This window comes from Falco peregrinus, chromosome 6 (assembly GCF_023634155.1).
Source record: "Falco peregrinus isolate bFalPer1 chromosome 6, bFalPer1.pri, whole genome shotgun sequence".
NCBI lineage: Eukaryota > Metazoa > Chordata > Aves > Falconiformes > Falconidae > Falco > Falco peregrinus.
The window spans coordinates 29,179,616-29,204,853 of record NC_073726.1 but is presented as its reverse complement, the minus strand read 5'-3'; the positions used below and the strand labels follow the sequence as shown (position 1 = coordinate 29,204,853).

Sequence of the window (25,238 nt, the reverse complement as noted above, 5' to 3'; positions counted from 1 at the left end):
CCTGCCCCACACGATCCCTCCCCATAGCGAAGGACTTGACATGACTGCTCTTTTATTTGTTTCTTTTTATAACAGCACTGAGTAGAGCAGAGCTGAGGCCTCAAACCCTTGCTGAAACACACACAGCAATAATTAAAAATAAATCTTCTTTCACTTACAGAAAATCAGCCAAATCTGATTGTTTTCATTTTGTTCCCAAGCAATCTCGCAAAGCCAGTTTCAGCCCCAGAGCAAAAATATTTACAGTCTAGCAACAAGCTCTTTGCAACAGGCATTTATCAGGCAAACTCTGCAAGACCCTTACCTGCCCAAACATTCATCAGCATGGTCATGATGTAATTAAAGTGACTCATGACAAACTGAATTAAGAAACCTCCCCCGACAGTTTTATGAAGAAAACGGCAGGGTTAATTTATTGCAATTATTGCTACAGGTCTCCATTTTTCAGGACCAGAAAATTATGCTGTGCAATGGGAATCTCTCATTATTAAAAGGGGAAGACACAGGTTTTATTTGCTGCCTATGGAGCCAGACATACATAAACGAGGGGGGAAAAGTGCATCAGAAGAGGGTTTTTGAGATAGAGCTGGTGGAGGCTAAAGACCTGTCTGGGAGTTCAAAAAGGAGCACTTTGCACACTGCTGCATCCAGTCTAAGGTCTGATTCCTTGCCTCAAACTCAAATAACCTGCCTAAATATGAAGATGTAAATTGATATTTACTCCCACGATGACTTTTCAACTCAGCAAGACAAGAAAAAAACCCAAGCCCATGATTACAACCTGAAAACAGAATAATTCAATGTAGAATAAGGGACGGACTTTGTTTTGTTTCTTGCCATCACTGCAAAAACCTCCAGGCATAGAAACTGGTTCTGCTTGAGATATCTGACCCAAAATGAGGGGTTTGTTCATTCTTGACTGAAAGATAAACCACCGCTTAAATCACAAGGTAGGAGCTTGGTGCAAAAAATGCCAAGAGTTTCTCTCAAGTATATCACGCAGGCAAGCAACTTAGATGATCAGGGAAATTTTTCAGCCTTAATGTCTGCCACCCTGTAGAGTTAATGTTTCAGAGAAGAGCCAGGTCCAGAGATTTCAAAGGGTGAGTCTCTAAAATAAAGCATGTTAGTCCATCAGTAGATGGGCAGATACGGTTATCCATCCCTGGCTTAAAATTGCTCTGATGCTTAAGATCTTTTTACCCTGGGGCACAACCAATCTCTATCCCACTAGAAGTCAGAAGCATCTGACAAGAAAAGCTAGAAGTGCATCCCCTCTGCCTGGCTTCTCCCTACTTCTGCATCCATCTGCGCTTGTGGCATTGGGACAGGCTGCTCAGCAATCCCAAGAACATCTTCATTTCAGGACACCTGCCACGGACAGGACATTTCCAGGTCAGCCCTGGGCTCTCTTCTCTTCTGCTCATGTACTTCCATCTCAGAGCGTGACCCATTTCCCTCAGCCCATGATGCCCTCTGTACATTCCCAGTTTTTATTCCTGCTTTTTGCCGTAACCTGCTGGGTGACTGCAGGCAAGCATCTCCTTTTCTCCAGCCTTCCTTGGTAGTCTGATGGGAAGGGGCCATTCCACAGAGCAGTGGAAGCAGAGATTTTTAGGCAGTTCAGTATATACCCTCCAGCCCTTGCAGTGAGCAATGCCTCCAGGGTGGCAAAATCTTCTCCAGAATTTGGCAGCAGCACGTTAATTATGTTAGCATTGCAGATGATGCTAATTATGGATGCAACAAGTCCTCCTGTACTTCGTAACCGTATCACCCGTGACCTATTCTGCCACATGGCAACACGGAGAGACTCACCAGCAGGCTCGTTCACATGCAGTTCAGCAAAACTCACAACAGCACCTGCCTAAAGAAATATCACCCGCATCTCTCCGATCTAAACCCAAAGCAGAGAAGCTTCAAGACACCAGGAGGAGGCAGCGTGCCAACTGCAGCCTTCCCTCCCTGTCAGTTCATTTCTCTCTGACACACCGTAAGTTTCACTCGTCTGCCGTGTTTTATCTGTGGACTTTATCAGGAAATTACTTTTACAAGGTCTGTAAAAATAATGTCAGAGTACTCATTTATCACAGCATCAGTGTTTTATTTTTCTTCGTTTTATCACAAAGGATTCTGAAGGGACTCTAAGTTTCTGAAATGTTTTCTCAATGGACTTTGTTCCCTCTAGAAATCTGGCAGAGGGGCATCCAAAGCAGAGGCGGTGTCGCCCAGGGATGAGAGCAGCCCAAGGGACCCAACCCCATCCACATATGTAACGGGACTGTGCACAAACTCTCTCACTCATCAGGAAAGCCCTACTGTTGAGCAGCAGAGGCCACCTCTTCCCATCTTCTCCCAACTGGTGCCTGGAGGTCCCCCAATTAAAAGGCAGAGAAATTCAAACGCTCTTAATATACGCCAAGGAAGACTGTGTCCGCTTCAGGAGCGGTTATTGCAAAGCCAATCTGCTCGCCACTCCACTAGCCATGTGCTCCAAGAAAGCCCTGGCTCTGCCGGAGAGCTGCAAAACCCCAGGTGCCAACATTTCACAGAGTATCCTGCGAGATGATAAATTTGGCATTAGGCCTATTTTACATATCAGCTCCCTTTCCAATTACTGCTCCTTAGCCCCGGTGCTCGCTCTTAACGAAAGAGTCAAGGCTGGGTAGCCTACACTACAGTAATGTACAAACAAGCCCAGGATGGCAAATAAAATCAACAAGTCATCATCTGTGAGCCTCTCAACGGCTTTAAAGTGCTCATGCACTGACACTATAAAAACACAACTGTTCCAGCTGTTCACAGCCCCCTGGGATGTTTGGCTGTGGGAAATAAAGGGGAGAGAAGACCCAAAACCTGTGGTTCCAGAAACACTGATTTTTCCCAGGCTTCACTGAAGGAGCACGTATTTGTGGCAAATTGCTCAGCCATCTTATTTACCATGAGCAGACTTTTTGAGTGAATAGAGAACTGAAATGCTTTAGCAGTTAACATACCAAGCAAGGCAGAGGAGTGAACCTGATTAAACACAAACCTCCAGCACTGCCCTGGGAAAGTCACCCAGATCCATATCCCCAAAGACATTTAGGCACCACAGGCCACTTCTTCTCATTCCAAACCCAGTATCTATGGTTGTCCAACCGGATTTCATCCTAGAGGCTTCTGTCTCTCTTCCATAGATATAAACAGATCTAACAGTGACTAGATCAGCCTGCAGATGTCCACTCTGGAAATGTCTGAATTGGAGGACATGAATCCCACCACGAGAGAGGGGTCTGCATCATATAAGCAACAAGGACTGAGGTGTTCCCCTCTGCTCCAGCTAGGGCTGATTTTCTTTATCCTCAGTGGGAAGCAACACGCAGCTCGAGATGGCAACTCAACTCAAAGGCAACCTGGCACCTGTGTTAAAATGGGTCTGGAGCTGTATCCTTCTCCACTGCTGATACAAGCAGCACCAGATGACTAGGTTTTGTAAGGTGTTTTAAGACACCTCAGCTCCAGATTCAGATGTTTAACTCTAGAGTACCCTCAGGAGCCATCTCTATGAGTTGCACTGTAGAAGGGAGGCTCCTTCTTTTTCATATCTACGGGAGAACCCAGGGCAGTATTTATGTTCTTACCTACAGTAACATAGGAGTGTCTTGCTTCCTTTAGGTGGGATGAATCCAGGTTTCTCATCACAAGCCCTCCATACCTACACATCCTCCCCTTAACAGAGACAGTACACTTTGCCTCCTCCTGGATGCCTAGAGACGTCCATTAGATGAGGGCAGCCATGTGTGATGCATCCCCCCATTTAAGTTCCTATCACGCAACTATTTTTGGTTCAGCGGTTTCCTTGAGACAAACATCATTTCTAAGCAGTAGGCTGCATCTTTCTTCTGTAAGCATGTCTAGTTCCCCTTTGAAGCCATCTGAAACAATCAGAACCACTGCACATACCATGGGGAAAAAACAAAACTTTGGCTGAGCTAACAACCCCACAGCACAGGAAAGTTTCCACCTCCCTGTTTCCCATCTAACATGCCGAACTTAAGAGCCCAATTGAACCTACAAGCATCATGGCAAGACCAAGTGGACTACCCTACATCTCAAACACGTTTTCAGTGCAACACAGCCAGTTTGCATTTTTTATAGGACATTCCTCTCATTTTTCTCTACCCCTGCTGACCTGATCTCTTAAAAGCTCACCTGCATTTCCATCTCCACTGCACAAGCATGATTCAGTTGCTTGCTAAGAGCTGCCCAAGTGGGCACTGGCAACCTACTGCCAAATGTGCCACTTGTTTATTATCTTCACAGCAGAAGTTGTAGAAGATGGCTGCATTGCTCAAGGGGCTGTGCAAAACAGCCCATCCTTCCCCTAAAAATCTTACAGAGTCACCTCAAGGACCACAGCCCATAGTTTCACTGGCATGGTCTTACATTGCTGTGAGTCTTCCCCTCAACTCATTAGTGAATGCGGCAAAGATTCAAAGGCCGGTCACAGCTTTCCAATGGGTGGTGTCCAGGGAAACAAGAAAATCACTGAGCCACTACAAGAAGCGAAGAAATGAAAGGCTGGGTGCCCAAAGTTCTGAGGTGCTGAGGGAGGAACAGCAAAACAAGGACCAGAGACACGGCTTTGCAAAAGACTTCAGCAGAGTACTGACCAATAAAAGCACAAACAGCACCACGGGAGAGAAAAGATGCAAAAGACACTAAAGGCAAAGTATGCAGAGTTTTTAAGCAGTCACCCCAACACTGCTACTGGTTGCATTCAAGTAGTGTTGAATCAGTGATTCACCACTGGTGAGGGCACCTATTTTCAGGGAAGGAGACTTTAGGCAGCCCTTTAGGAGGTCCACCTGCAAGCACGGCCTTTCATATACCACTCACCTCTCAGGATCCTCCTGCAAAGAACAGCTCTCACAGAAATGCAAGTGAGTTCTGGAAAAGCGTTCAAGCACACGAGCACCAACACAAGCACCACAATGCAACACCGAATGCTTTAGTACAGATTAACTGACTGACAGCTCAGTGTTGTTCTCCACAAGTTCATCAGTTGAGCTCTCCCATGCAAACACAGACCAAGGATGAAGTTACAAGTTATAGCTGAACCAAATTAACAATTCATTATTATGTTTTTTATTAATTTATTTTTTCTATATATAATACTATATAATTAATATATTAAATTATAATAGTCCCATAAAATGGGACCTGGGAGAGGTCCCATTCCCACCAGCATGTGCTCTGGAACTTCTTCCAGCCAGTTCAACTCACAAAGCTAGCAGATAATTTTTAATTAATAAGCTTTCTTTTTTCTAGATTGTTTACCTTTCTGCTGGGTTAGTGAGTAGACTGACTCAGCCCAGGGTGTGGTAGGTGACAGAAGGGGTGCAAGAGAAGATGAGGTATAAAGAGGGATCTCCCATTTTGGCATCAGAAAGAAAGTAGATTGGGTCTAGCCATATATGCAACTTCACCACGAGACACAGTCTCCTCCTGTTAAGGCCAGATATGGGAAGTTAAAGCACCCAATTCCAGCAGAAGACACCAGAAACTAGCACTTACTCTTCTGTATCTACCATGATGATCCCCAAATTTAGCACCGTGACCTCCCACCTTTAGGTGCCCATCCCAGAGCATTACAGAGCATCCGGCGATACCCGTGAGCACAAGGACAACATGCAACCAGCTCTCCACCAGCTGCTCTAATGTTTGCGAAGCCCTCTCATCTGAAGCACTCTAAAAAACTGTGAAGGAAATGAGGGTGAAGGTCAAAACAAACAAGAAATGCTGTGATTTCTGAACGTTCATTTCCTCTCTTTAACCACTTCAACAAATGAAAAAAAGGGTGGGGAAACTGGAAGAACACAGTGTGATGTCCTGGAAAAAGTTTTCTGTTGCTTTTTGTTTAAATTTTGCATAGCTGCTCTACACCATAGAAGAGATCCAGAAAAAGGAAAGCTCAAACTTCCCAACCCATCAAGCGTGGGAAACTGTCCAATCCTCAAGACTCAAAAAAGGCCTTCCAGGTGTACAACCATTTCCAATGCTCCCCTGGCAATGTGGCTGTCTCTACCTCCAACAGAGATGGGTTGGAGGGCCGTCACAGTGAAGACAACCCATGGGGGTGAAGGAGAGCTCACCTGAATCAAACTGCTCCCTGCTGCCGTTGGCCGGGCTCTGGCCCTTCTCTGGGGAGAGATGCTGGGTCTCTCGCATGGTGGCGATGAAAGACGCCCTTGTCTCCATGGTTCAGAGGAAGAGGCCTTGCCTTCCTAATTCATCCTGCAGCAGGGAGCGCCTAGAGGACAAGCTAAAAGAAAACGAAAAAAACAATGAGTGATTTGTTCTACTGACACCAACCCATTCCCTCAGCCTTTCCTTTTTTTTTTTTTTAATTGGAAATATTTTTTTTTATTACTTAAAGGTTTTGAAGTTATCCCATGTTGACTGCAACCCTTCGATCTTGCTCTCTCCTCCAAGATGAAGCTAGAGTTGGATAAGGAACCACAACGAAGTAGCAATAATATCGTAACAGCCATAATAACAACAATGAAGATAATGAGGCAATAAGCAGCACCCACAGGACTGGCATTGCAAAGTTCAGTCCAGCTACCTGTACCGCCAGCAGAGAGGGAAGGACCAGCCCATAAAGTGGCACAACCGATGCCCCAAAAAAAAAAAAAACAAAAAAAAAACCAAAAGGAAAAAAAAGAAAACAAAAGGCAGGAAGGGCCAATCCAACTGTCCTCCCGCAAGTCCAGCCCTTGACTTCTAACTTCTTGATGGCTAACACTGCGTGAGATACATCTCACTCCAGAAATATTCAAATTTCCAAAGCAGGAATATTTGTGATCGTGAAACGGAGGGAACACTGAAGGGAAAAATCCTTGGGAGAGACTGGAGTAACTAGAAAATAAAGTTCAGCATGCAAAATGCAGATACCCTAGTGAAATAGCACTGGCTGCAACTGTTTTTTGAATGAAGACTGACCTAAGGTAACTGCACCAGTTAGTGCCATGCAGGGTAGCAAAGATTAACTAAGGAGGAGATTCTTCTCGAAGGAATGACCACAGTAAATACAAAGTGGAATAAAAACACACAGAGATGAAAAATGATATGAGGAAGGGACTACAGACCGACTAGATCTTGAACCAGACACCAGACTAAATGAGAACCGTATTTCTAGCTACAGTAAGCCACCAGACAAGCAATACCCAGAGAGACACCTTTAGGAGTAGATTAAAAAGAACTCCAAAGTGAGCTTTTCAGTAAAACCCTCTGAGATGGTGATGAATTACAAGGTGTCAAAGGAGGACTGAAAAAGAGAAACCAAGAGCTCAGGTTATGAGCACAGAGGGAACGAGCTATTCACACAAGATATGCTAAAGCAAAGACAGATGGTACAGAAAGTGTATGTCCAGAATATACCATGTGGAGGACTGGTCCTGCTTATTAGTGGATGCCTCCAATGCATGCATGACAGAGAGGATGACGCTGGCAGCACCACACAAAATGCTCTGCAAGAAGAGTGACTAAAAGTAGGGAAAAAGTTTACTGCCAGAGATCGGGCAACGCAGGAGATAATAAGGTTGTAAAAATACTATGGGATTTTTTCAACTTTTACTACTCAGGAGGCATATTCAGGAAGACCAGACATGGTGGCTATAAAACAGAAAGAGGGAGAGTGTTCTGTCATAGGTTCCTCGTTCCCACTTTTTAAGGCTGTTCCAATGAAAACTGCGAGGAAGAAATGGACACGCATGAGCAGTCATAGGAGGAACTGACCCAGATGGGGAGCATGTCAAATGTAGATGTTATATCCATGAACTGAACCATGGTGGGATGCTCTGCTAGAGTGATCACAACTGCATTGTGGTGACTGCAATTAAACCATGGCTGTTTCACAAAGCATTATTGGTAGAAGCAAATTACCAAGGCAAGTGATACAACCCACAGCTGAAGCTTGTCTGGGCAGTTAGACCCCCATCAGCAATTTGTGTTCCCCACCCCAAAGGAACCTGCTAATGAAAGAGAAAAAAAGTGTTTTTAAAAGAGGAGACCGTAAACCAACTCAGAGCAATATGCTTGCTGGTCTCTTTGCAAAGTGCTTAGTATACTTTGAGCACTCCATAAATAATAATGATCACTTCCCCACTGCGATGGCCACTACAGCACTTCATCTTTATTCTTTGTTGACATGAGACTTGCTAATGAATTAAGTGTATTATATACTATGTGTATTTTGAGTGCAGCTAACCTCAGAACATATATATCACTCATCCCTAGTGTATATTAAGTTTCAATTAACTATGAAACTAGAAGCAATCAGTCTATTGAAAGTCAAAAACCACTTCTCCTCTGGTAGAGAATACTTCCGTAAATATCATTAATAATAAATTCGTTAAGTATCAGGATTTTACATCAAGCTTGTTAAATTGTGAGAGGAGGGGAGGAGTCAGCTGAAGCTAACCCTTGCATGGATTCAGCTGTTTTCGTTTTTGCCTAGGACTAGACAATGATGTCTACTAAAAAAAAAAAAATCAGAGGATGGAGAGAAACAGAGAGATCAATTTAAACACAACAAATCAATCACTTCAAACAGAACTCGGTGGTAACAACATAAATACCAAGAGGAAAGATAAACCTCCTGGTAGCGTAGTTAAATCTTGTGATGCTCCTATGATGATAGGACAAAGGTATGAGCTGATGAAAAGCTGAAAGCGCCCAATCAGACAATGAGAGTATTTGCTGCTTCTTGTGCGGTTCAAGCCCCAAATCTGCTACCAGACCCATGAGAAAGGCCTGTTTCCCCGTGTCAGGGAGTTTCCATCAGAAATGGAAAACAAATGGGAAAACCAACAGGAACCTGACAAAGGTGTCTGCAGCACAGCTGGGATCCATCTTCGGTGGCCACTTCTGCGGCTGGGCTTGAGCCACTTCGATTAAAAGGGGGCAATGCAGAACCTCTCAGCCAGGTTCAACAATGCCATCAATATTTTTGTTGGTCTAACTATTCACTCTAGCTATGCACAACTTACTTTTCTTGAAACGTCATGTCGAGAGCAACTGCATCCCAAGAAAAATGGATCTGTCAGAGGCCATAGCTTATCTTCTTATTTTGGGAATAACTAGTTTACCATTTACGGCAGGAGAGCATTTAAGTATTTTCTCAATACTATGTGACAACAAGACCACCTTTATGCAAACACCAGCTTCAAGATAGCTCTGAGCCGTGGTGTTGATACAGCTAACTAGCAAAGAAAGCTGACATAGGGTATTAATTTTTCACTTCTTATTAATTGCTGCTAATTAACACTTCAAACAGAGTCCCCAGCCATACTGTTAACAGTAGCACAGCGACTGGCCTGCAATCATCAACATTAAACAAGCAGCACACACTACCGTGCTCCCATTTCTCTGCCAGGCTGAAGAAACGTGTGTCCACTGGAAGCCAAGTGAAGGACCACAAGCCACACTGCCAGCACGTAAACCATGGTGTGGGAGACAACAGCACAAGAGTCTCAAGGTGATACTACGCTAGGCAGGAACACAAAGGAAAATATTGTGAAATACATTTGAAAGAGGAGGGAAGGGGGAAAATTCCCTGGTTTCAGACTACTTGTTCACTGTTTCTGCACAGTGGTGGTTCAAACCCATCCAATTCTCCCCCCATCCAGCTCCCATTCCCCTAGTATTTAATTCAGATCCGGACTCTTAATTCACAGGCAGAAAAAGCCAGCCAATATCAAAAAGCACCTCTTTTATTTCCTCCTTCCCACGGCTGTCAGTCTCAGCCACACCATTATTTCAAACATGCTGCCTTGTCATCTGTATCAATATTGGCTCTTTGTGTAAGTGCCGGCATCAGCTTCCTCGCACCATTTCATATTTCCACCTCCTGCCGACTCCACCCGGCTTCTCCTTCCTTTGGAGTAAGCCCCTGGAGGGAGGGGTCTCACACACACAGACCCAGCACCCTAGGGCTCTCCCTTAAGAGTTATCCCCAAGAAACTTATTTTCTCCCTCTAATGTATGCTTGGTTAATTGGGACTGACATAAAAAAGGCAGGCTCCTGGAAGAGAGGATGCAAAAAAGATCCTACATCCTTGAAACCTTCTGCCTGGATAGTGCATCGGTTGTGCCAACTTAACGCTGAGTCCTGAGCAGTGGAGAAGTGGAAATCCCACTGCTTTCCTAACGACATGGCCCCTGCCTCCAAAATTCACTAACACCCATTGACTGGAGATGGTCGCACGTCTCGGTGAAGAGCCACTTGGTGAGAACAGCAGGGCCGCAATAAGGGCTGCCAGCACAACCCTGTGCCCCTCGTGAAGAGCCCCTACCAGGGACATGCCCCGTGGGAGGGTGAGTCCATGGGCAGCCCCAGGGCTCACTGTGTTTCCAGAGCTCAACCCTAGGTATGCTGGGATACAAGGAATCCACATCTCTTCTTCCAGCCAAGCTGGAGAGAAGCTGAACACGGCATGGCCCCAGCAGACTTTCTTGCTGTGAAAGTAAAGGCATCTGCTGATTTCACCCAGCCCCTTCAAAGCCAGGCACTACCATGTGCCATTTCATGTAGCCTTTACCATTTTCAAGCCTTCTGCAGGACCACAAATGAAAAAGCCACTGCAAAGAGATGAAGGGAACCGTTTGGGAAAAATGAGACCAGATCCACCTGCCTGAACAATTGGGAAACTCCAGCAATTGGTGCTGAGGCTCCCAGGGAATGAGACAGGACTGTGCTCAGACGTGCCCTGCCTCAACCCAACCCTGGAGCTGAGATGGTGACTCCAGTTGTCTCCTCTTCTGTTCTACTTCCAGAACACTTCATTTTTTAATGACCCCCACTAATGTCTCTCACCTGGCCACATGGCTTTACACCAGGTAAAATGGGGGCATCCAGGTCCGAGCAGATGGAGCAAAAGCCTAGGTAGGACACAGGTGATACCAGACCGGGTCCCAACTCCACTGATGACTTCACGTTGGGGTTTTCCAGCACAGCAAATCCCCATGAAACAGCACTACAAGAAATGATGCCCACCAATCCTACCCACCTCAGGTGGGATCTGCCTTTCCTAGCCAACCATCTGCAGCTAACCGAAAGAAAGCATCTCCAAAGGATAATCAGTGTGGTCCAAGTTGGACACCGGAAATTCAGATGAGATGAACAACCCTCTGAGGATGCCTGTGCTTGCACAGCACCTGCTACAATTTCAGACATCCGAACGTGCCAGAAAACAAACTGAAGTGAGATGCTCAGATGCCATATGGTACCGGCCCTGTATGTGGAGCAGGGTGAAGGGTGACTCAGCCCCGTGGGACTAGATCTAGGATGCACTGCTGGCGGCAGCCTGCCACAATATTTACACACCCCTGAGCATCTGCACAATGGAAAAGGAGGCTCGTTTGGAAGGGCTATTGAAAACATCAAGGAACAGCTTTCACCTCCTAGAAAAAGAGCCTGTCTCTCTTCTCAGACAAAGTACCAGCTGGAAACCTCTTAAGGATTACTTCTTCCAAATTTCTGTCCTTTTTTTTAATTATTATTATTTATTTGAGAGCTTCCCTCACCAACTGTTTTCACTTATATCAAGTGACAACTTTTCTTTCATACTGAACACCCCACAGGATTTTACTAAGGGCAAACTACTGCTTTGCACAGCGCTGGGTTAGTTCAGATGTGCTCTGGGGTGGAAGAAACAAACCCCATCTAATCCGGGGAACTAGGAATGTTCTCAATATTCAAATATATAAAAAACAGCTGAGTGGGGAAAAAGTATAAAATCTATTTTCCACGTTCTTGGTAGATCAAAGAGGAAGGCTTGGGTTTAAACTGCAGGAGGGGACATTTGATTTGGGCGTGAGAAGAAATTGCTAATAATGAATCTGGTGAAGAAGTGGGACAGACTGTGGGAAGGGCACAGAGCCTTTATTTCTGGAGGGGTTAGGATGCTGATCTACCCAGAAACAGATCTTGGTACAGTTCATCCTGCCCTGGGGTAAGAGATGGTCTTTACAAGCCACGGAGGTTCCTCCCATGCCTCCTGCTCCAGCCACTCAACAGGGTTGATCCTTCTGCTCTTGAAGGCAAGCATCGGCACCATTTGTGCAGCAGCACAGAAAATAAATGACTAAGCCTGGATGGAAAATATGCAAAAATGGGAAAATACAGAACCATCAGAGCAGGGACGGTCGGGATTGTCCATCCTGAAGGGGAAGATGGACAGGAACCGAACTTCTCTGAAGATGCACAGCAGCAAAGAGATTAGGCGAGGTGGTGACAGCCCTCTGTAACTCAGCAGGTCCTTGCTCTCCTCTCCTCCTGCACCGGTGCCAAACGCCTCAAACTTCTTATGCCAACAGACACAAACCTGTTTCACAAAGCAATTTTCTTATCCTCCCTACCTGGCATACCCCAGAGTCCAAGACACACACAGAGATAAATAGCAGTAAGATAAGGTAACAGAAAGTAAAATAAACCTAATTAGAGAAACTAACTTGTTTACAGCAAAAAGCCCTGCAGTATTAGGCAAGAAAAATCAACAACAAGAGAGAGACAGATGACAGGCAGGCACATAGACACGGGTACACATCCCCCTCTTAGCTGCCCTGTGGGTACATGTAACTGAAGGACCTAGAGCTGGACTTAAGCAAAAACCTGCCACAAACTTCACCGTGGACTAGATCAAACCTCCAAAATTAAGAGCGCTTTTTCATTAAATTTCCCTTCTCTTGAGCGAGCTGGATGTTTTATAACCAAGGGCTAGAAGGCACCACTGCCCTGCCTGGACCCCTGCCATCGCCCCTGCTAACACCGGGCATCCTCACCTTCAGCATCCCACAGAGCACATGCGCATGGCACGATACCACCCTCAGCACCCACATTTGCTGGCTGGGGGACCCTCCCAGACTCAGATGCCAACACCTAGATCCAGCCCCAAACCACCCCACAGCCCTGCCACCAGCAGCCAGGCAAGGCGAGCGACTGCCTCTCCCTTGCCCCACGCCTGCACTACTGATGCTCACTCCAAGCAGCTGTAAAATCCCCTCCTGTCACAGCGCTGATATTTTCCATCCTCTTTCCATAGGTAGAAATGTCAGCGTAAGGTGTCAGGCCAGGGTGACTGAGGTCCCCGTGTACTAATCCTTCTCATTTCCAGCTGTTCTGTTACCTACAAGATGGCTGTCACCTTCTCCATGTTTCAACAGGCAATTCCCACCATGCAGACCCACCTTGGTAAAGCACTTCTACCCATGCTAAGGACCCAACATACACCAACTACTTTGGGAACACAGCATATTTAAGATTAGGCATCTTCTAAAGCTCTTATCTGATTCAGGGCCATGAAAAACACCAACTCAATATCCGCAACCCCCTTTACAACAGGCAAAAAAAACTGCTGGGAGCAAGCTCAGCAGCAGCATGCTGCTGCAACTCCCTGTCTTCTCTCACCTCGGTGTTCGAAACAGAGCTGAAAGGAGGAAGCCTTTTAGATGGGTGACTTGAACACACACACGCAGCCACTTACCATCCCGCAACATCTCATCTGATGCTTATCATCTCAGAACGGCAGCCATGTGGATCAAAACAAATCAGTCAGACCCCCTGAACAGGACCAATCAGCCAAGCGATAGGAGTCATCCAGCAGGAAACACAAAACACTGTTTTCATGGACTTAATTTAGGGCCCAATCCAGAAATCCCTCATCAGCCAAAACTCCCATAGCCCAAGGCAATCAGTTCTGCCTTCTATGTTGTGATGCTTTGCAAGCAGGCAGAGCCGTTTTCCAATTAAAATAAAATAAAAAATTTAAAAAAAACCACAAGATGCAAACCAGAATCCAGGAAAACATCTGCCATCTGATTCCAACACTTTTTAGGAAAAATGACATTTTAGGTCTTGGCGCTGTTTGGTTCATCGAAACAGCACAGCTGATCAGCATTTGGGCTTCATCCTACACACGCTTACATCTCTTTCAGTGCTCTACATCCAGAAGCAGCTTCACTGACGGGCAGGATCTGCCAACACAAGGGGGGGGGGGGGGGGCGGGGAGAAAAAAAAAGAAAAAAAAAAAAGAAAAGATCCAGCCCTTGCAGGCATCTCGTGCCACCCCTTGGTACAACAGCAGGAAGAGGAGGACCCTTCCCTTCGCCAAGCACCTGTGAGGGCAGCCAGCAAGCAGATCCCTGCCAAGGTCTACCCAGAACCAAATTCCACAAGACACTAATACAGAGCCCTGCAAGTCACATTTTCAGGGCTAATTCCACCCCGTTTCTCTAAGAAAAGACAAATTGGATTCCCTTTCATTCCACAAGCGGCCTCTAAGAGATGCTATGGTGACCATGTGAGCTGCTCCAGGACCCCCAGGTTTAATGCCCCACCATCACCCACGCAATGGTGCACCACGGAGTCTGGTCTTGCGCCTGCACTGAGCTCCTACCCTGGACCTTCCTCAAAACACCTTCCAAGAAAGAGTTAAATATTATTTTTTTTTCTCCTTTCTTTAAAGGGGATTTTTAATGCATCCAGGAAAGCTATTGGTTCCCACCCAGAAGTCTCCGCAAGGGACTTAGAGCTCCTTTGACTTTAAGGATCCTCAGCCCACAGTCACTGTGTCTGATCTGCGCTGCAGGGGCAATGATAATGCCACCTCCTGGATTTTAGTGGAGGGAATTTATCTTTCTTACCATGCAAATAAACGCAAAACTTTCCAATAACTTATATTCAAACTGGGTCTCAGGACTTCACCCAGGAAAACAGGGCTCCTTTGCACAAGCCACCCAATGATGTTAAGAGTATTAATCATGAAACCAAGAATCATGAGTAAGAGTAAAAATAGCAAGGATTCTGCATATACCTTTTTTTAAGCCTCACACCTACTCAGAAATGATCTCTGGGTCAGCTGTCAAGAACTGCTTGGGCAGGGTTTTTTTTTCTTTCTTTTTATTACTATTTAATTTTAGAACACACACTTCTGCTTCATAAAAACTGAGTAACTGTGAACACATTTTCCAAACCAGCCTTCTCAAAAATGCCTTGTTTAGGTCTTACCAAGGGCAATCTCAAAATAAAACTTTTTCAGGAGGTTTTTTAAATGTCTGTGACAGAGTCTTTGCTCGTATTTCTGCATACCCCTGTTCTGCAACCCAAACATTTTTATTAATCACTGTAGCAGTCACACCTGAATCACAGAAAATAAAGAGAAGTCGTCTGGCAAAAAACCCCACTGGACAGATTTGACTGGTTTCATCAGAGATGACTGTCATGCAAAGATCAACAGTTTCAAATGATGAGTTTTAAATATCGACAAGGTACCGACGGCTACTGTAATCCTAAAAAACCCCGCTCCCAGGGACCAGCACATGACAGTGACAGAACAAACTCTGTATTTGTAAATAGCATCACTCTTAACAACAGCATTTCATTTTCAGCACTGACGACCCTGTTGCACCAGCTGATACATTCTGATGTGCTAATAATATTCACAGTAATGAAATACCTCTGACACCTCCATCGCCTTCAGGTCATCTAAAATGTGGACTCTGTGGCCACCACAGTAACTTCCTCTGTACACCTTCAGAAACACGCCTCTGACTCCTCTGCTCCAAGTTCTGCTCACTTGTCCCAGGTCTTGGAGCTTTCCACAACTCCTTTACTTTGTCACTTGGACAGAGTCAGGGACCAGCCATAACCATCAACCACCACCACCCTTGAAAAGCCCCTCGGCCGCTCCCCATACCTCCCCTACCCCACACCAACATGAGTTTAGCCAGCAAAAGAACAAATAAGACACCATCTTCCTGTCCTGCCCTTCCAGGGCATCCTTCCATGTCCTGTCCTTCAGCAAGGTAATGTCACATCCCCTCACTGATGCTCTTGTATCAGGCCAGCATCCCCATGCCTGTGGAAGGCCAGAAACAGTGACTCAAAATACAAGTATGTACTTCATGGACCAGCAGCACACTCAGCACAGCACAAGCCAAGAGTGGGGGAAAAGCATCCCCAGTCTAAAGAGTTGACGGTTGTGTTTATTCTACTCCTAGTAACACTACCATAAAGTTCTAATAAATGCTTCATTAAAAAGTCAACTGTCTGTCCAGCCAGCCAATTATCACTCATAATCACAGCTAAGTAACTATATACTGTCTTCTACAGATGTTCTTACATCTGTGTGAAACATGCTCTCCACCTCTGCAACATCCTTCTAACATCTGCTGAGTATCTGTAAATGTTTTCTCAATATGTAAATGAAATGATACTGTCTTGCTTATAATGCATCCACTGTCCCACTACCCCATATGCCCCCTTAAACATTAAAAAGGTATTTCTGTGTTCTTTACAATGTACTAGTCTCTTGATAGCTCTTTGTCGTATCTATTTAAATGGCTTTTAGATTTTCACTTAGTAACAGATTACACCGAGCCTCCATCTTATCACAGGAGTTATTAGGACCTAATCCTTTATAAGCACTAAAGTTATTAGACTTGTGAGAATATTTTCTTCCCTTCTAAATGATCTGTTGGAGAGAGAAGAAAAATAAAAAAAAAAAAAAAAAAAAAGAGGAAAAAAAAAAGCCACTTGCATCCCTACTCACCCAGGCAAGGGTCCCAAGCCCAGAGAGAAAACCTGCCTCACGTGCTCCTCCTCTGCCCCCAGCAAAGGCAATCAAATCTGTTTGTACCTGAAGACTTCTTGGGACAAAAAACAAATTGCACTAAATCCTGGCCAGCATCCCCCTGCCACGGCAGGAAAAAAGTCCTCAGAGGAGGTTTGCCCAGTGTGACCCCAGCTAACCCTAACGTGACCTCGCCGGTGCTGCAGGAGGGGTGTGGGGGTGTGCACAGGCTGCGTGCTGAGACAGGACCCCCCCCTCTCTGAGGGAAAGAGGCAAAGATGGGGGGAGCAAAGCAGTCCCATACATACAGCCCCTTTGGCTGATGTGGGTGTCCCCAGGCTGGTAAAAAGCCAACAAGGGCAGGGGGTGGGGGGTCACCCCACCTTGGGTGGGGTGTTGGTTGCAGAGCACCAAAGAGTCAACGCTGATGCGAAGCGAGGTGTGCCTGTCAGCAAGTGCCGTCTGCAAGGGAAGAGCCATTTGGGGCTGATTTTTCCATTTTCACACAGATCCCTCCAAGGCACAGGGAAAAAAAGTGAGGCGAGAGAAGAGGGGTGATCACCCAAGTACAGAGGGATCTCCTGAGACCCTTGCACTCCCCTTTCCGCCCCCCCCCCCACGTCCACAACACACAAGCAAAGTTGCTTCTCTGCTCAGACACCAGGTCACCCTGCTACATTTTCTTCCTCAGAGCACCAGGGGCACAAACTGATTTAAAAAGCTGTCCTGTCCAAGGGACAGCAAACTTGGGGATGGACAGGTGCCTGAGGGGTGGAGGGGGAAGCTAGCTTCACAACGTCTCCATCCCTTCCCACCCCACAGAAAATCCCACAGGCTGGCACCATTCCACTGCAGTTTTGCCACCCAAGTGCCACCACTGTGTGACAGCTACCTTCCAAGCTGCTCTGCTTATAATTAATGCTGTTTTCTGCTGTTCTGATAAGAAATCACAATCCTCCCACACAGCACCTTCTCCTCTGCCCCACCACCACCACCACCCCCTGCAATGTGAGCAGGAAAGCTTGGTCCTGGCAGGGGCTGGGGAAAGGTGGGGGATAACGGGGTGGGAAGATGGAGCAGAGCCCTTTTGGAAGGGGAAACATCAACCTGCGTGACAAGGCATGCAAGCAAGCATCTTCAACCACACCTGCTAAATCAAAGCATGGTGGGTTGCTGGAAAGCAGCTCCAAGAGGTGCAGGGGAATGGGCAGGCAGATCAGCTCTCTTCTCCCCCCCCCCCCCCAGCTCCCAGGATCCTCCCTGGCTCCTCCATCCCCACCCAGGCACTGACAGCCCCCGATGCTGGAGCATCCCATCTCCTCCCACGGCTAGGAAACACAGATGCTCCAAAGTTAACATCTTGCAACCACAACGAAACGATCCCAGAACAGCAGCAACGAAGTGCCCTCTGCACGGGAACAAGGAAGCTTCTCCTGCCTCTGAGGCAGCCTCGCTCCTCCGCTCCCCTGGAAAACACATTTGCAAAAGCGGCTGGGAAGGGCACAAACTCCCTGAAAACTCCTGGCAAACTCTCAGTCGCTCGCTTTGCAAAAGCTGTGACTCGCCTCCATCATCGTGGGCTTTTTAGGGTATCTCTGCAAAAAGAAGACGCTCGCGGCAGCACACACTGGTAAAGTCACTTGTTTGGCAGCCCCAATTTCCCTGCGTAGCAATTTCAGAGCGTTTTTGCTAAACAAGAAGGGGAAAAAAAAAAAAAAAAAAAAACCAAACCACATCCCCAGCTGACTACACTGAGGCGAGCAGGGAAAGGCTTGACAGCTCCAACAGAACATCTCAGTCCACCACATCTCTACTGTTAATGCAAAGAAAAAAAAAAAAAATCATCGCTGTGTCTCTCGACATTTTTTTTTTTTTTGCTCTTTTTTTCTCACGGCATGTCTGCAATTTTGGCAAAGGCAAATCGGCCGGGCTCCCAAGTCTGCGTGCCCCTTCCCGAGGTTTCTTCCCAGCACACACAAATGCCCTACACTTTTCCCACCACTGAGTCCTGCTAGGGGGGTGGGGGGGACCCCGAGGACATATCCCATCCTCTCCCCTCCGCATTTAATTCACCAGCGCACCTCCCTGAGCAACAAAAGAGAGTTGAACCGAACGTGCGGCACCTCGCCTTCCCTCTTTTTCTCCTCTCAAAATGTTTATTTTCAGTTTTTTAAAAGACACCTTAACCCGCCATGTTGAACTGACAAGCTTTATAAATATTCATTTACCGCAGTTCGGGAGCGCTACGGGAAAATATGTATAGATCAGGGCTGCACATTTTGGCACAGCTGATTGCTTTCTTTTCTCCCCCCCGCTTTTTGCAGCAGTTTTTTTTTTTCCTCTCTCCCCTGCAGATTCAGAAGAAACCCACCCGCACAACCAAAATAACTCTTTTCGAGACATGCATCAGCCTAGTAAATTTGCAAGGCGGCCGCACAAGCTTTTTCTCAGGAAAGCACGAAAACACGGTCGATGTTACTTTAAAAAAAAAGGGGGGGGGGGGGTGGTAAAAGAAGAAAAAACAAGAAAATAAAAAAAGAAAGGACAGCGTCTAAAATACCATAGGCTGAGGTAAAAAGAAACCCCCGGGATGAGGTGCCCGGGCACGGCCAATGTGGCCGTTGTCCCCCGCGCCCCGCGCACGGGCGCAGCGCGGCGGAGCGGCGGCACCGAGCGGGGCAGCGAGTGCAGGTACCGGCCGCGCCGGGGACCTGCCCCAGCCGCCCGCCAGCACTTCGTGACAACTCCACCGCGTCCTGCCCTCGGGAGGCGGGGGGGGGGGGGGAACCCACAGCCGGCGTTCCCCGCTCGAAAAAAAAGACAAAAAAAAAAAAAATTAATATAGGTTGGAAAGGGGAAAGGCACTCTCCATCCAAGCGGTGCAAAAGCCAATAAATAAAATAAAGGCAAACGCCAGCCGGGGCGGGCGGGGGAGGGGGGAGGGCTGCCGGGCGCGGTGCCTTACCTGAGCAAGTTTGGCTTTTTTGGGGTGTTTTTCTTTTTTTGTTCCCGCGCCTCAGCAGCGAGACCCCCGCGGTGCGCGGCGCTGCGCGGAGCCGACCCGTCCCTCCGCCCGCACTCGCGGCAGACTCATTCCAATATGGCATCCGCGCAGTGCGCATGCCTGCCGCTCTTTTTAGGGCTTTTTTTTTTTTTTTTTTTTTTTTTGCTTTTAGCAGCCAACTCCTTCAGCGACCTTTTCCAGCAGTTTCAAAGAAAAAAAAAAAAATCACGTACGCACCCCAACCACCATCGCCCCGAGTCCTGCGCGCTGCGCGTACGCGGAGCCTCCGCGCCCCGCCCCGTGCCTCCGCTGGGGAAATGCACTAAATAAGCGAGGGGAGGATTCCAATCCCCTCGGGGAAGCGATGCCGGGGTTTACGCAGCGCTGCGCGGTGCGGGGCAGGGCGCAGCGATCGGACGGTCCCGCTGGCCGCGCGTTAAACGCCGTCGAACAGCACCGAGCGTTTTACAGCACGGGCAAGCGGGGGGAGCTCGGCCCCGACCCCCTCCCCGCCGCTCTCCCTTCGTTTCGGTTCCTTCCCCTTATTTCGTGTCGCAAAGAAACTTCCAGGCAGGGAGATGGGCGAAGGGAAAGGAGAAACACCCCGCGGCCCCTCCAGCCCGCCCGGCCCCGCCGCTCCGCCGCGCTCCTGCGCTACCTCTGTGCTCCCTCTTGCAGAGGATAGATCAAAACACATAAAAAAAAAAAAAAAAAAAAAAAAATTAAAGCAGGGGAAGGCACACGGCAAGATGCAAAATCAACTGGTGCGCACCCTCCGCCCCGCCCGGCGCGCAGGCACACGCACAACTTTCAGTCGTTTGCTCCTTCGGTTATTTTCTGCTTATTTTCTGGTTATTTCTATATGTAACGGTCACAGGGGCTTCAGGGCGGGACTGGGCTGAAGGTCGGTGTGCGCGGCTCTGCTGAGGGGGGCGGGGGGGGGGGGGGGAGCGGCACGTACAGACACACTGCGGGAGTTTTCGGATAATTTTTTTTTCTTTGGTTGGTTTTGGTTTTCTTTCGAGAAAATCAGCCCCGATGCAGGGCTGGAAAAGTCTGGCCAGGCACCACTGCCCCTGCCCCCGCCCCGCCGGTTCCTGCTCCTGCGGGGGGGGGGGGCGGGCAGGAGAGCCCCCAGGGGCGGGATGGGGATGCAAGCCGCCTCTGCAGCCGGGGTTATCCGGGATGCTCCTAGCGGGAATGCCCGGCGGGCTCCGCAGCTTTCCCTGCCCGGGTCTGCTCAGTAGCAGGGCTGTATTTTGCAGGGATTTCGCTCTGCCTTGCAGCCTTGCTCAGGGGCTGCGAAATGCCTCTTAGTGAGGATTTTTGGAGCCCCAAATTCCTCCTCCTTGCAGGCAGGCAGGGGCTGCATTCCTGAGAGGGCTGAAGATGCGAGTGGATGCTTTCAGAGCATCCTCCGGGCTGAGGGCTGGCGCAGCGCACACATACTCAACAGGTCTGGAGGGGAGCGGAGAGTAGGGGAAGCACTGCTGGGGGGCAGCAGCCAGCCCTGGGCTTTGTCTTTTCCATCCAGAAGTTCACCCCAAACGCTTGGTGTGTCCGCCTCCACGCCCGGGCCGACAGATTTGCATCTCACGCCGCAGGCTCAGATGCAATCACTGTCTCCGCTCGCTTTTCTCTGGTCATTTGTGAGTCGAGGTTTGAAGTTTCCACATCACCCTGCAAGCATCCCTTCTTGCAGGAGCAGTTTCTCTTCCACTCTCCCCATACCCTTTCTTTTCTACCAGCCTTTCACGGACACATTAGCACACCACAGGGAGGTTGTGCAAGAAAACAAGTGAGGAGTGCAATAAGGATGAAGAAAACTGTGATTTTTTTTCTGGGATACATTTGTGAAGCTACTGAAGACTGGAGAAAAGAGCAAATATTGCAGACAGTGCATTTCTTCACTGCAACCCACGTTCTTGCCATTCACTCCATCTCTGAAAGGTCACGGAGATGGGTTCAGCCCCTCCTGTTCCAGCAGAGTTCCTGTAAAACATACAAATCAAGCAGTTAATATTTTTTAGGCTTTGGGTTGGATGGGATTTCAAAACAGCAAGGGAACTATATAAGAACTTCAAAATAAGACCAAAAAGCCAACAGATGCCAGGAAAGCACTGAAGTCCTGTTTCTCCAGATGATCGTAGAAGTGGTTGACATTTTCAGCATGGTGACATTTCAGATTTTTGACATACTTTTGAAAAGAAGATGCTCTGTAAACATGAGGTCTGTGTTCTCTCTCCTTTTAACCTGCTCTAAATTCGATTACACTGAGATTCCTCTCACTGCAGCATATTTTGCTCTAAAGCTGGTGCTGGGTGACACTACTGTCATCCAGCTTAGGGACACAACCACAGCAGCTCTCACAGTGTTTCAAATGGTCCCCCATCTCCTTTCCATTGACACCAGATGCCTTTGTGCTATATTTCCATCCCCACTTAAGTGCTCTTTGCTGGATCTTTGGATTCACTGACCTCTCTGGAGCTTCTTCTTCCTCTTGGCCTTGAATTTCTCTGACCTACCCTCTTTTATTTTTAATGAGATATTATTTCTGAAGCATTGACAATGCACTTGGCCCGGTACATACGGTTGTAGAAGAAAGCATCATCCTTATGCAAAGAGTTTGTGCTCTAAATTAGCTCTGTGGTCGGTGTTCAAAGAGGTGGATTAAAAAAAATAATAATCAAGGCTGAGGAAGAAAATCCCTTTGGAGTGTTTTCTAAGTGGCTGCTACAACAAGACTTTCAAATATGAATGAAAAGGTGCGGATTTATATCAGGTCTGATCTGAAGATGACTGTAATGGATCCTGTTGGCAGCAAAGACTTTGGATCCTGCTTATAGCTGAGAATACAAATTGGTTTAGTGGACATGAGCTGCAGCAATAGCTGAGAGATTCCATTTTAATACTGCCTCTTAGAGCATCATGGGGAAAAAGAAATCACTTTGAGAAATACCGAGTTGTCCTAGTATAGTATCCCAAGATAAAAAATTGATTTAATCCCTGGTGAAAAAAACACACTGAGGTTTGCTCCTCACAAAGGTTTGCTCACACAGTTTTAGGCTCTGTGACACTGTGTTTTCAGGAATGTATCTTCAACGGATCAGAAGCAACTTGGCTACATTAATTCCATGGCTATCCGTGCTGCTTAATGTCACATCTGTTGGCAGCTGTGTGACACCCAGACTTGTATTCCAAGTTGGCAATAGAAGCTTCATGTCTGAATTCTTTTGTTTGGTTGGTGTTTTTTTTAACAGAAACACTTTTATGCAAATAGCACTGATAACAAAAGAGTGTTACCTCAACAAAGAGTACCCAAGTTGTGATGACCGTCCATCTGCCCTTGCCTCTGTTGATCACCTCCTAAGGATATAACTGTTCATATCCCAAGTTTTCCGCAGATGAAGAGGAGAAACATGTCCAGCCCAGTGGAATTCAGACAGTCCCATTACTTTAGATCAGATATCAGCTGTTCCTTATCTCTGGGATAGATTATCAATACACAAAAACTCTTCCTTTTCCCAGGCTGTCATCTTTGGCAGGTTCAGGGTTTTGGAGGAGAGGTGGGGATGTGAAAAGATCCCTTACACGAAGAGACACCAGCATGCATGCACACACACATGTTATAGCATCAACATTCCCAATTCCTGTCTTTTCTCCTGGCTTGGGAAGAGAAATGTCCCAGGGGACATTAGAGGATTTGTGGATGGATGTGCCTTTGGGTATCTATCCATTTCTGGCCCAAATTTATCCAGGCACCTGAAGGACTCAGAGTACCCCACAGGTTTTACACGGTGCTGAGATGAGGTCTGTATCTGCACGTAGTGCCTAGACATGTTCATGGACATGAGCAAACGGCGTTGGCCTTGCAGATAGTGCAAACAGTAGGATCTGAGCCAACCTTTCTGCAGGAAAAAACAGCAAACCTCAGGCTCTGGAGGTTCATCTGTGATAAACGCTATCAGACTGGACAGAAGTTATCTGGTAGCAGCCAGGTTGATAACCAAAGGAGCTCCAGGTTGGGGAGGTATTTGCCTGCTTTAGGATGCTGCTGCAGGGCACTGCATACAGGGGCAAGGCTGTGCAGCTGACACTGGCGTTATTTGGGGGTGGATGAAGGTATCCGGGGCCACCTCCATTGCCAAGTGCAGCTCCTATTGCTTGTTCCTCTGCCATGGACATCTCCCCTCTGCAGGGACTGCTTCTGGGTTCCTGGCAGAGTTACTCTGTGTTTTCTCCCCTCCATGCAACAAACTGTGGCCTTCAGCTTTTAAGTCTGACAGCATTCAACCCACCTTATACTCAATCTTCGTAAAAAGAAAAGATACCATAAGGACCTTATTTCGTGCCAGCTGAGCCAACACTGTGTTGGGGCCAGGGCTGTCACTAACTTACACCTTTAAAGGTCTCCTTTTTATTCATCAGCTCTAATTTCAGAGAGAAGTTGTCCCTGGAAGCTGGCATCAGGATGCTGAAAGCCTGGTTTCACACTGCCATCTCCTGGAGAGGGATATCACATCGGGCTGCATTTTGCAGATCCCTTTTTTCTGTCCGATTTACCGTCGAGCGCCAGGCGCTTTGAAAGCAGGTGTTTGAGGCATGATCTAAAGAAGAGATTAGCATAAGTGAAGTTAATCCAAAATTTAAACTCCCTCGTTATGCTTCACAGTAAAAGTCCTGCTTCTTAAATGCTGTGAACAGCAAGGAGATTACTGGCTTGGGAACCATAAAACACTCATCAGGTTACAGTCTTACACTGCTTTGCACCTCTTGACAGCACCAGCCCTGCGTGCAGTGGTTGCAGAGGTAAAAAGCCAGCTCCTTGCTGTACCCCTTCTGCAGCAGCTCAAGGGATACAGTGGCAAAGCGATCATCACCTCTCAAATGGGATGTCTCAGGGCTGGGCATCCCTGAATTCTCCCTGCCCAGGATGCGCACAGCATGTGGAGACCCACACAAGTCCACACCTGAAACAGTCTTCATTGCAACTTATTTACCAAATTTTATTTCTTTTTATTGCCTGTTGAATAGAAATTGCTGTGTAGGGCTTCTGCCTGTTTAGCAGAGGGGCAATTACTGGCTTTAACATTGACTGGAAATCGGAGCCAGTACATCATGTCTGCAGCCCAAGAACGCCTAGAAAGCGTGGTCTCAGTACTAAACAATAGCTCTTCCACCTTAGCAGTAAATGGAAAGGAAGCACATGTTGTATCCAATAAATCACAGCACTGAGGTTCAATACTGAGGCTCACAGCTACGAGTCTTATTGATCATGCCTGCGCTGTGGAAGACATCCACTCCCATCTCAAGAACTTGCTCATTTCTACCACTTATGAACAGCTTCCTTATTTATTCTGAGTATTTACAGGCTTTTCCTCAGCAGGAAAACACCTCCTGGTTTGTTTAACCTCTACAAGCTCGTGTTGGGAAGGGAGGCTGGGGAAACTGAGGCAGGAGGGGCTGAGCTCTCACACACAGACATGCAGTCCTAGGGAAAGGCTGCAATGGCAACGGGTGTAGACCTCAGAGGTGTGTCAGCACAGCACAGTGGTTACAGCTTTCACATAACAAGGGTGTTTCGGCCCAACTTTGTGATGCTGAACAAGTCATTTCTC

General features: G+C 47.2%; 1 protein-coding gene across 1 annotated transcript in view; it reads right to left on the bottom strand.

The window, feature by feature from the left end:
- Positions 1–19,705, bottom strand: part of SFMBT2 (Scm like with four mbt domains 2) — a 122,635-nt gene extending 102,930 nt beyond the window's left edge. Inside the window, exons 1-2 of the mRNA XM_055807931.1 lie at positions 19,582–19,705; positions 6,138–6,307 (exon numbers count right to left, since the gene is read on the bottom strand). Coding sequence (XP_055663906.1) covers positions 6,138–6,243 — 106 coding nt within the window. The 5' untranslated portion in view covers positions 6,244–6,307; positions 19,582–19,705. The remainder of the gene's footprint in view (positions 1–6,137; positions 6,308–19,581) is intronic.
- Between the last annotated feature and the right edge of the window lie 5,533 nt (positions 19,706–25,238).